Source organism: Pterocles gutturalis, unplaced genomic scaffold (genome assembly GCF_000699245.1).
Source record: "Pterocles gutturalis isolate BGI_N339 unplaced genomic scaffold, ASM69924v1 scaffold37267, whole genome shotgun sequence".
Taxonomy (NCBI): domain Eukaryota; kingdom Metazoa; phylum Chordata; class Aves; order Pterocliformes; family Pteroclidae; genus Pterocles; species Pterocles gutturalis.
The window spans coordinates 25,499-36,240 of NW_010109037.1; the positions used below are offsets into that span (position 1 = coordinate 25,499).

Consider the following 10,742-nt stretch of genomic DNA (forward strand, 5'->3'; position numbering starts at 1 on the left):
AACTTGGGGGTAGGAAAGGGAAAAGACAGAGGCTGGTTAAAGCTTTATCTGGAAGCAGTAGGAGGAGTGATTAGTTTAGATCATTGTTGTGGTTGGATTTTGGCTCCATTATTAGTGTGGCCTTTGGTACAAAAAAGACGTTAGGGAGGGGAAGGAGGAGGACAGCAAAACAGAAGGAGATGTTCGGAAGGTTTTGTTTTGCCTAGTTAATCTTCCCATTAACAAATAGGCATTTGGGCATGTCTGCCTAGTTAAAAATTAACATCAGATGTACTCTATCAGGCTTCAATTCTGGCACAAAACCAGGAGCCAGCTGAAAAGGTTTATAATTGGGCCAAATATCTGAATGTCACCAAGGTTTATGGGAGGTTTGGATCTGTCAGGTAATGTGAGCTTTGTGGTTGTTTTGTTTCCTAAGATCTTTACATCTTAAGAGAAAACAGAGATATTATATCAGTAACCTACATGTTTCCCTTAAAAGGTGTAAGGGTTATAGCGATCAGCCCTGGTATCTCTTCTCTTAGGGCTCAGGAAAGCGAATGAGATCTGTCTCTCCAAGGGGCTGCTGGTGCCGGGAGCACTCAGTGAGCATCACACCGCCCTCGCTGCCTTGCCTGCCAGTGGCTTTTTGGAGCTGAGGGGCTTTAAAATGAAAATCTTGTAGCAGTCTGCTGAACTGTACTGATAGAAACCTTGTAGGGGTAGTCCAGCCCGGAGAAAGTACTGGCAGCATCCGTTATTGTCCTTCATTTGTCACAGAAGCTGATGGGAAATCATTCAATTAAAAGGAGTGCAGTGGAATACACAAAATCTCAATATGAGTTTAGGAGAATGAGGGCAGCTCATCAAAGGCATGCCAAAGCCCAGCTTTATGAAGTGATTTTTTTTTTCATTTCCACTGATTTCCTAGGTGAAATTAGGTGACTGTCTGGCTAGCATAATGATGATAAGGCTGGGAAACCATACGTACTCAAATGACATACGTATAGTTTTAATAAAGGATGAGGGAGACTTGAGGGAGTGCATTAAATTGAGTAATAATTTATTATTTAGAGACCTCTACCCATTTACTCATTCTTTCTGGGAGAATTGGCTCTTCCTCCAAGGTGTAGGCCACTTTTAGAGAGGGGAGAGAAGGTAGAGGCTGGTGCCTGTGCCGCAGTAGCTAGCTGGCAAAGCCAGCTTCAGTTACTGCCTGCAGCCCTGTGCCCTGGCTACTATCCTGTTGTGGAGCTGCTCAATAAACATGCTGGGAGAGGGAGAGGGGGGAGTTGACAGGGCCTTGCATGTCCTATAGGAATGCACTGCAATTATTTCCAATCACAATTAACCTGATTAGAATAATGGACAGGAAGTGTCCCTCTGTAGCTAATGCAGTTTGGCATCAGCTGACTGAAATCCTTTGATAATTTCTGCACAGATGGCTGGGCTGAAAGCAGCACTTTTAAAATTATTATTTTCATGGTCTCTTGGTAGGCCAAAACCTCGACACCAACAACAGACCTCCCCATTAAGGCAGACGGCGCCAACGTCAACATCACAGCTGCCATTTATGACGAGATCCAACAGGAGATGAAAAGGGCCAAGGTATCTCAAGCTCTGTTTGCCAAAGTGGCTGCCAATAAAAGTCAGGTGAGTGGTAGAGGGGATTTCGTTGTTGCGGGGCTTTTGGGGGTTTTGCTTTTACAGCGGACTCTGGGGTTGGAACTAGACTCATCTCCTCCTCCCACCAATAAAAATACATCTGTTCCTACAATAATAATAATCTTCATCTCTGGGAAACCTGTCGTGTTTTTGGCTTTTGCCTGCTTAAGTGGTTTCCTTTTCCCTTTTAAAATAGGCTGAGGAAAGTATCAGCTCACAGCCAAGCTTTTTCTCACCTTTTGTACAAACACGCATGTCTTTTCCCACTTGTGGTATATAACTGCCACCTCTGCTAGTGGGACAAGGACTTTTCAAAATGATGGTATCCTTCTCATTTGGCAGGTGAAGAAATTGTTTTCTTAAGTGATTAACTGAGGGGAGGCAATGGGAAACTGCATATTAGGCAGGTGTTTCCTTTTTTTTGCATGTTTTATGTGCTGCATACGGTATTGCCATGTGAATAATTCACTTCAGATCCAATCATTTTTACAAAAAGGCATGAGAGGGCACTGCAGTGAATTCTCCTGGATTAATTTCCACCTTGAGTGTAAAAAATACATGTGGGCAAACCTAGGTTGGGGTGAAATTCTTGAAGAGAATCCATTAATTTAAAAATTTCATCCAACTCTTTAAAAAAATATAATGCACCAGAAGGGATTTTGTGGAAAGGAGGACAGACGTCATTTTTTTGTAGGAAGTGCAGCAAGTGGATTGGAGACTGTTGGAAGAAATTGTTTACTCAATGAAAAGGGCTGCTTCTGATCCTGGATAAAATTACTCAGTTGTACTAGGAGAGGGCATCAATATGCACACAAAAATGTTTCTGTGGCAATGAGAGAGTGGGATAGAAGAGTCTAGATGCATGCGCTCTGCAAAATACATACTTTCTTTTCCTCTGTGCAGGGAAAGAACATTGTAGTCATTAAACTAGATGTAAAATAAGAGGTTGAAAGGTGTATAAACAAAGCATCAAAGGCTATGAAAGCACATGGGAGGGCCTTGTCCTTGTTACAGGTATTTGTGCCCTGACACATGGAGGTCTGACTCGTTTTTCCTTCCTCATTTAATCATTAATTTTCTTTGCCTTTTGCTTTCTCTTGTCAGGGTACAGGGGTTACAGTCCGCAACCCCTCTACCCCCAACAAAATCGCAGGCACAGTATGAAATACATAAAAGGAAAATACCATGGAACCCTCTTAAACTGTTAAATGCATAAAAATCTCATGTACCACATGGCAAAATATAATGAGAACTGGAGCTGTTAAACGAATAAAGCTGTTAAAAGCATAATGCCACTTGGCACAACTACTGTGCATTTAACGGTTTTCCACTGTGTAATAAATGACATATGTGGTAAACGTGCAGTAAATATAAAAACTGCACAATTGATTTTGCAAACGTGCCCCTTATTCTTTACTCCATGCAGATATCAAAGTTCCACCCAGAATCCGGACTGGACAGCTTTTAATAAGGAGTGTTTAACACAGACTGAATGCCAGCCTCTCTGAGGTTTGGCTTAAAATTGCCTGCAAGCTTCCTGTCATTATACCCAGAGGCTTCTTGAAATAGAGAGGGACTGAGCCACCCAACAATAATTTGGGTGGCTCACCAGCTTCGGTCTGTGCCAGCTTCAGTGCACTTCTCTGGCAGCATTGCGCACCAGCACCAAAACAAAAATAAGCTCCGTAGTCTTTCACGTGGAGAAAGAACAGGGCACATTTTGAAAGCCAGATGCAAAAGGTTAAGAACAGGATCCACAAATGTTATTGTTTAAAGCAAAGTTACTGCACAGAAAGGTTTTGTTTCTTCAGCAGCAGCGAATAAAGAAGTGTTTCTGAGGCTGATGTTTCTTTTGTTTCACAGCCCTGCCAAAGCAATACTGGCTCCCTGGGATGACCCAGCACTTGCCATGCTGAGATGTCAGAGCACTCTGCTGGAGCATGAAAGTGGTTTATGGGGGCACTGGGAGGCAGGGACAGAGAAGCCGTAGCCAAGAACCATTGTGGTATGGGCCTCCCACCGACCCAAAGCCCACCTGCGTGCCTGCCCCCGGCCTGGCTTGGCGTGCGTGTGGTGTCCCACTGCTGGCCGGGGTGCCCTGTGGCCAGGAGGAGTGCCAAAAGGAAGGACACAGCTGCTTGTGTAGGGGAGAGCTGCTGGCATGGTGGGATTGTTGGCATGACATCTTGGGTCTAGCTTGTCTAAAAAACTAGTGGTGGGGCTTTCCCAGTGTTTTGTACAGACTGGTTGTGCCAGTCACAGGCTGTTGAAGATGCTGCTGATTTCAGCAGTTGAGTTATATGGTGGGAAGAGCTCATTGAAAAATGCCCATGTTTGCAGAAGAGAGAGTTTGAAACAGGGGAAAAAAGAGCTAGTCTGAGGATTTGCTTGGACTCTCCGCCAAAGTTCGTTCACTTGCTGTTTTCCACAGGCCTGGCTTGCGTTGCATTGGCTTCCTCTATTATTCCCTCACCCCAGACTACTGAGAGGCTTCCAGTTTGCTAACAAGGCATGTGTTATGTTGGGCGCTGCTGTTCTGTCAACAGTAATCCACGGTGCTGTGAGATTGTCACAGTTTTAGCAGCCAGTGAATCTCCGACAGGGCTGTTTTGACATTTTATACGCAGGGCTGTATGTCATGTACCCAAGAGCACATCCAGAGCCAATGGAGGCCTCAGTTCATCTTCTGTCTTCATACAGGAAGAGTGGTACCCACTGAGAGCAGTTATTGCAAGTGGCATCATCTGCTGGTGAAGTTAATTGACCTCTAATTTAACAAGTAGCCATCTTTCTTCTTAAGTCATGGCACAGTCTCAGTTCAGCAACTGAAGTGGAAAGGAGATGCTAGAAACTGAGGTTCAAATTAGAGAGCCCACAAGACAACATAAATGCAAGGAACAGGGCCTCACAGAGGTACCAAGGTAGTGTCATGAGGCTTCTTTAAGGGAAGCCACCTTCATGAAGATCTCAAGCCATTCATTTTAGACATTGACTTATTAATCACTCATTTACCTTAATATGTATTTTATTCCTTGCAACTTATTTCTAGACTTTTTTAGTCTTGTTTGTGAAGTGCTCTGCATCCCTTTGTATTTCTGAAGGCAGCAGGAGCTGAGGGGCTCAGTGCTCTCCAAACGCAGCCTCCAAAGCTGTCATCCTGTTTTAGTTGCCAGCTGTTAGTGATGTATGCACTGGGCAGCGTGCTTCTCTGGGGATGCTGCCTGCTAGTGCCCTTTGTCCTTTAAATGGCTAAACCTGGGACCTGCATTATCACACAGGGGGTGTTTCTGAGTGTGGCTGGAACACCAGGATTTGCTTTCCAATCTTCACTTTGGGCTCCCCTGGTTATATTTAATTCACAAGGAGATGGGTTTTCAGTGTGCCATTTCAGAGAGGTTTGGATGGCCTGTGTGTCCGCAGAGCTGGACACTGAGACTTGGACCTTGGGTTACTTCAGGTTTGGACTGTTGGTTGTGAAAACTGGCTTCTACATCCAGTTTTGCAAATGCTCTACAGTATGACTTCAGGAAAACCATTTCCACTATGACCATGTGCCAGCAGTTCTGTAATACTGTACAGCAGCATCAGCCCTCTGACCTCTTAGTGAGAGTCCTAGCACAGGCTGTGCTGTGCTCAGCAGGCTTTTTTTCTTAATCTGTGCAAAATGAATTTAGGAATATAGTTCTGTTCATAATAAAAAGTCACTATCAAAATAAATAGTGGGCATATCTGTCTGGAGCCCTGTTTGACAGTCTAAGGGAGGGTAAAGTTTGTATGAACATGTAGACTGAACTTCCCACAGTTCTCCCAGGGCAAGAGGATCTCCTTAATCAGGCTGGGGCAGTGTGGGAAAGCAGGGCACGTGCTGCTGGAGATCTGCCCCCGACAGGGCAAATGGAAGGGTTTAACCTTCACCAGTCCACTGAAAACAAAAATTAAACCCTTGAAATGGAAATTCTTCCTCAAGGGCCTGGAATTTGTTCCAGTTGCACCACAGTAAAGCAAGAGAGACCCTACAGAGCAACCGTGGAGGAAACATTAAGCTGGCATAGCTCAGTCCCTGGTTTGTATCTTTGCTATGTTTAAAAATGAACAAATGAAAAATAAACTTGGTAGGGGGCTGGAGGCTTGGGGCAGAAAAGTCCTTCAGTTGAGGTCCTTCAGGTTAAAAGAAACCCAGGGCTGTAGATGGAAATCACTACGACAGTTCCTCGCCTTTCCTCTGACTTTACCTGTTCTTGTTGAGATCCCTGCCTCATTGCCAGGAGTGTCTGTGAGCCTGTTCTCTGGCCATGGGGGGTGTTAGCCCCACAGTAGGAGCCCACGCTAGATGGGTCTCAACACCATGGCCACCTGCCCATGCCCTCACCTCACGCCCGTGCTCCGAGGAAAAAATAGAGGGATGCAAGAGGGATGAGCAGTGTCACTCTTGAGGCAGGGTTAGCTCTAGAAACCCCTGATTTTGTCCTTCCCTCTCTTTCCTTCCCAACTTCTATTCCCTTGTATTCATTTGATTTGATAGGATGCCTTCTCTCCCCCTTTTAGCTTATAATAGGCGTTTTCTGTGCCCTTAAACTAATTAGCTTTCAGTGATGATGAACAACAGCTAGAAAAAACAGCTGGTGGTGAAGATGCATAGCATATATAGTGTATGCATATAGGGTACTTCTTCTGTAGCGTCTTGGTGCCTTTAGGATGTTGTCAGTCTCTACAGTTGGGGCATATCTGTTGTGCTGATATTTTGATATTCTTGTTACACATGGACGAAATACAGAAAGGCATTTCTCTTCTTGACCGAACTTAAAATTTCTTTGAAGTACTTTTGGACGTTAACTTCTTTTTTACAGACTTCTATATGCAGTCACAGTGTGACGCCTATCCAGGACAGCATCTGCAGCAGTGTGTTAGGCTCTCAGCAGCTGAGGAAAGCAGGGACAGTTGTGGAGCTGGGGCTTTGCTCAGGATGTCCTTGGCAGACCTGGGAGCTGATGGTGGGCTGCTTGCCCTAACCACAAGCCCACACTTCCTTTCCAGCGTGGGGAGAAGCTAGTTTGAACTTGTCACGCTGGAAATATCCTCAGTGCACAGCATCCTTCTCTCTGGGGCCAAGAGCTGTAAGCAGACTTGGTGTTCCCATGAATCTAAGATATGTCAGGGCTCACGTACCTCATCCTTTTTTTTTATTGTTTTCAGTTTTATAAGGTTAGTGAAAAACTGGCCCTCATGAAAATGCTTTGCATTTTGCCTTAAATTTTGGGTCAGGAAAAGTAGTGAGCATTTCAGAAAATCCAGGCTATTGAGCTATTAACCTTGAACTGTATGAAAATGCTCCAAGTAAAGCTTCTCAGGTTCAGTTCCCCTCCCCCGGCCCTCATCAAGAATTCATTGAAGCCATGACAGAACTCTCCATTACAGTTAGTCTTTTATCCATTTCAGCTTTCTTGATTAGGTTATCTTGAATCATTAGGGGATTTATTTATTTTAATAGACACTTATTGGATTCATGGAAAGAGAGTTTGGCGACTAAGGAACAAGAGCTGAATATTATCTGGCTCATTTTGCACTGCAGAGAGTCCCAAACTGAGCAGAGGGAAGACGGGCTGAGGAAGTTTGTCCAGAGGACTCCTGTGATCCCATGTAGAAAGAGAGCTTTCTCTGGGGAATGCAGCATTTCATTCCTAATCTTTCAAGACTTGCATGGATCATTGTTGCTTTTTTTTTTCTTTTGTCACATATGTTGACATTTTCTGCACTGATGATGTGGGTGAGGAAATGGCCTTTTACATTTATTTTTGAGATTTATTCCTGAATCAGTCTTACTAAAAACTCTTCATTTGCCTACTCATGCTTTCACTGGAGACCCTAGAAAATGTCAGCACAGAAAACGAGCTGTATTGTTATTGATTTCAGTGTAATTGCAGGGAAGCACAAGGTCAGTTTAGTTGCAGTTTTATCCAGGCTTGAAGTGCCTTGTGGTCCAACCCGAGCAGCAAGGCTACCTGTGACTAAGTCACCGGGGACACCCCACTGCCGCCTCCTGTGGTGGCTTTCAGTAGAGATGCTGCTCAAAGTGTAAGCCCTGGCCTTTAGCCCCAGCATAACTTAACCTGAACTCTTCCCACGTGCCTTCTTGTGCTTCAATGAAAAATTTGGTCCTTGGCTGACGGCAAGTTGGCAGATCTGCAGGAGGCAGTTTTGGGGGTCAGGATGTTTGTGCATACCTTCATTGAGTGCTGGAAAACTTGACCTTATTGTAGTCTGGTACTGCTGGCTGCCAGAGAAGCTTCCCCTCCACCAGGGTAAGTCTGGCAGAAGTGAAAGGGTCAAGCTGCTAAAAAGGGCTCAGGGATAAGCGACAGAGAATATGGCTTGGGATTGCTGCACCAGATAGCTGTCCCTCAAGGGGGTTCGAGTGCGCCAAGGCTAATGCTTTGGTGTAGTAAGCACACTGTTTCTCTAGCAGCATAAAAGCACAATGGGAATGGCTGGCTTCCTGCAGATTTTTGTTGTTGTTTGCTTGCTATGTGGAAATGTATTTGATTAGGAGACAGAGAGAGAGGTTAAAAATAGGACATTAATATGATATTATTTGTTTTATCAAATAAAATGCTTAGAAAATGTTCATCTTGTCTCATGAGAACAACAAAAATAGAGGCCAACACTTCTCTGCATCTCTCTTTAATAAGCTAAATTGGGCTGTATTGTCGATGCCTCTAGAAATTTTGGGGTGAAATGAAGGAAGTTCTGAGCAGAATTCCTTGTAACCACAAGCACTGGGTGTGCCTGACTGTAGAGCCAAAAGCATCCTTTAATTGTGCTGTTTTTCCTCCTCTTATTTTTAATGGAAGACATTCCCATTTGAGAACCTTAGAAGCTGACACTAAGGGCCGGATTCTTCCACCGTATTGACACTGGCACGTATCAAACTCTCCTGGTGACTCTGTGGCAGTCAAGGGGGCTGTTTGTGCAGCGGAGCAAGACTTGCGTTGTGCGGGGGAGGCAGGATCAGAAACACAGCGTATCAGGGGCCTGGGGAAGGATGTGTTATTTGTTAGATTTTCAGAATATGTTCACAGAAATTGGATTTATTTGTAATGCAGTGAGCTCAGATGTTGTGGATGAGTAGGGGGAAAGGCGGTGAGATAGCATCTCTTTCTTTGCTTTTCCTTCTTCATGCCAATAAATGTAGCTGTAGATGAAAATTCACTGTGAATGGCTGTAGCTCCAAGAATTTCTGTATGTTAGCATTTCCTAAATGAAATAATTCTCCTGGAAATCTCTGTGTAACATACACAGACCCAAAGGAATAAATAAAAGAAAATAAAAAAATTACAACCAAAAAAACCCCAAGTTGAGATTTTTAACAGAAAAAGGAGATTTGCCTATTAATAATTCATGAGTTCTCATTGAACATGCACGAAGAAACGGTGCTATTCAATAGAGAATACTGTCATCTGTCACTGTTTTATTTGACATTTACACTTTTTTTTTTTTTTTTTTTTTGCCTGGTACTGCAAAACTTTCTTGGATGGCGTGCTAAGATTATTTAAATAAATAATTTTCTAAAGCCAATGCAGACTTTTCATCTGTGCCTGGGGAAGGTGGTTACTTGCAATCATAAAGAATGTGCGAGTAAGCTGCAGCACTGTGTTTTCTCACTTATTAGCCAAAGCTATCACCTAATATTCAGGATAAATAGGGTCTTGAATGGATGGGCGAGAGAATGCTTGAATAAATAAAGGGAAGGATAGGAAAAGAGCAATGGAAGGACAGATTTGATGCAGATAAGTGTACACACGCACACAGTGGGTATGCGTGTGTATGTGTGGGGGTGAGTGAATGATGGCTGTTGTGAAGAAAACTGCCACAAATACATCGCTGTTGCTGGTGCAAAAATAAATATTTATAAATGGCATTGGGGGAGATCCAGTCCTGCACAATGTGAGAGAAGACAGGGCATTTAGCACAATGACAGTACAGAGTTAGGCGCACCTTGCAATTTCTTGCTAATATTAGGCTCATGAAAGTCTTTCTGCTCTGTAGGTTAGTTATTATTTATAAAAATCACAGAACCAGCTGATACATTCATAAGCTAATTATTGTAGCAGCTGGGTACACATGGTGCAATATGTCTGAGGCTGTGAAGTATCACAGATTTCTTGGGGCCTGCTGTGGTGGGGGTGTGCTGTTGGAGGCTAGATCCCTTAATCTGATCAGCCAAGCAAATACTTTGTGGGGAAACTGGATTAATATCTCTCTAAATACCATGGATGTGCTTCACCTTCAGAACCAGGCTCCTTTAAACGTGCCATTAGCTTATCTCCCTTGGGGAATAGAGAAGTTCTCAGGTGTCCTCAGGATGGAGGGGTCTTTGCCTGGTGCCTCCCTTTGCCAGAAATTAATTTGGTTTGCTCATGTCTGCACACATGGTCACACTGCAGTCTAATCTTTTCCCTAATAGCTCCAAGGTCAGGACCTCGCATGTTGCCAGGCAAATTGAGCACTATCCTTCTTAAAGACTAATGGCAGCGAGTGCCTAGTCCATAATGAGGCCTGTAGTGTTGCTCTAAGTGATTGTAATGAGCGCTGATTACAACGGGACAGATAAATCAAAAAATGCAGCAGTCGCCACCGCTAGCTGGTCCAACTTTGGGAAGGGGACGCGGCCCTGCCGAGCTGTCCCCAGGCTCTGCTGGAGCCAGGCACCGTGTGGAACCCCGCAGTCCTCAGGAGAGCCCCTGGAGCCCTCCTCCCCTGGGCCTGCCCCACGTGGGGCTCCGGCTCCACCGGCTGCATGGCTTTGTGTGTAGTTTCTGTTAACCGACTGGTCTTCGTACTGCACCATCCCTTGGGAGGTGTTAAACACACCTGCCTGAAACATTTGAAAGAGTTCAGGTGGAGACTTATTCAGATCACTGAAAACAGGGAGAAACAGGAGCTTATTTTTTTTCCACAGATGATTTATTTTCTGTTTCAAAAATTATTTCCTTTGTATGGAGAAACCCCTGAGAAAACACTGCGGAGCTGGGAGATATTCTTCCTGTGTTTTCTCAAAAAGAGAGAAAGTTTGGGGGGATTTCTCAGCAGAGGAAAGGGAA

General features: G+C 44.3%; 1 protein-coding gene across 1 annotated transcript in view; it reads left to right on the forward strand.

Moving 5' to 3' along the window:
* The window catches only part of SATB2 (SATB homeobox 2), a gene marked incomplete at both ends in the record, with an annotated part of 30,172 nt that overhangs the window by 17,253 nt on the left and 2,177 nt on the right, over positions 1-10,742 (forward strand). Inside the window, one exon of the mRNA XM_010072849.1 lies at positions 1,477-1,632. Within this exon, the coding sequence (XP_010071151.1) occupies positions 1,477-1,632 (156 nt within the window). The remainder of the gene's footprint in view (positions 1-1,476; positions 1,633-10,742) is intronic.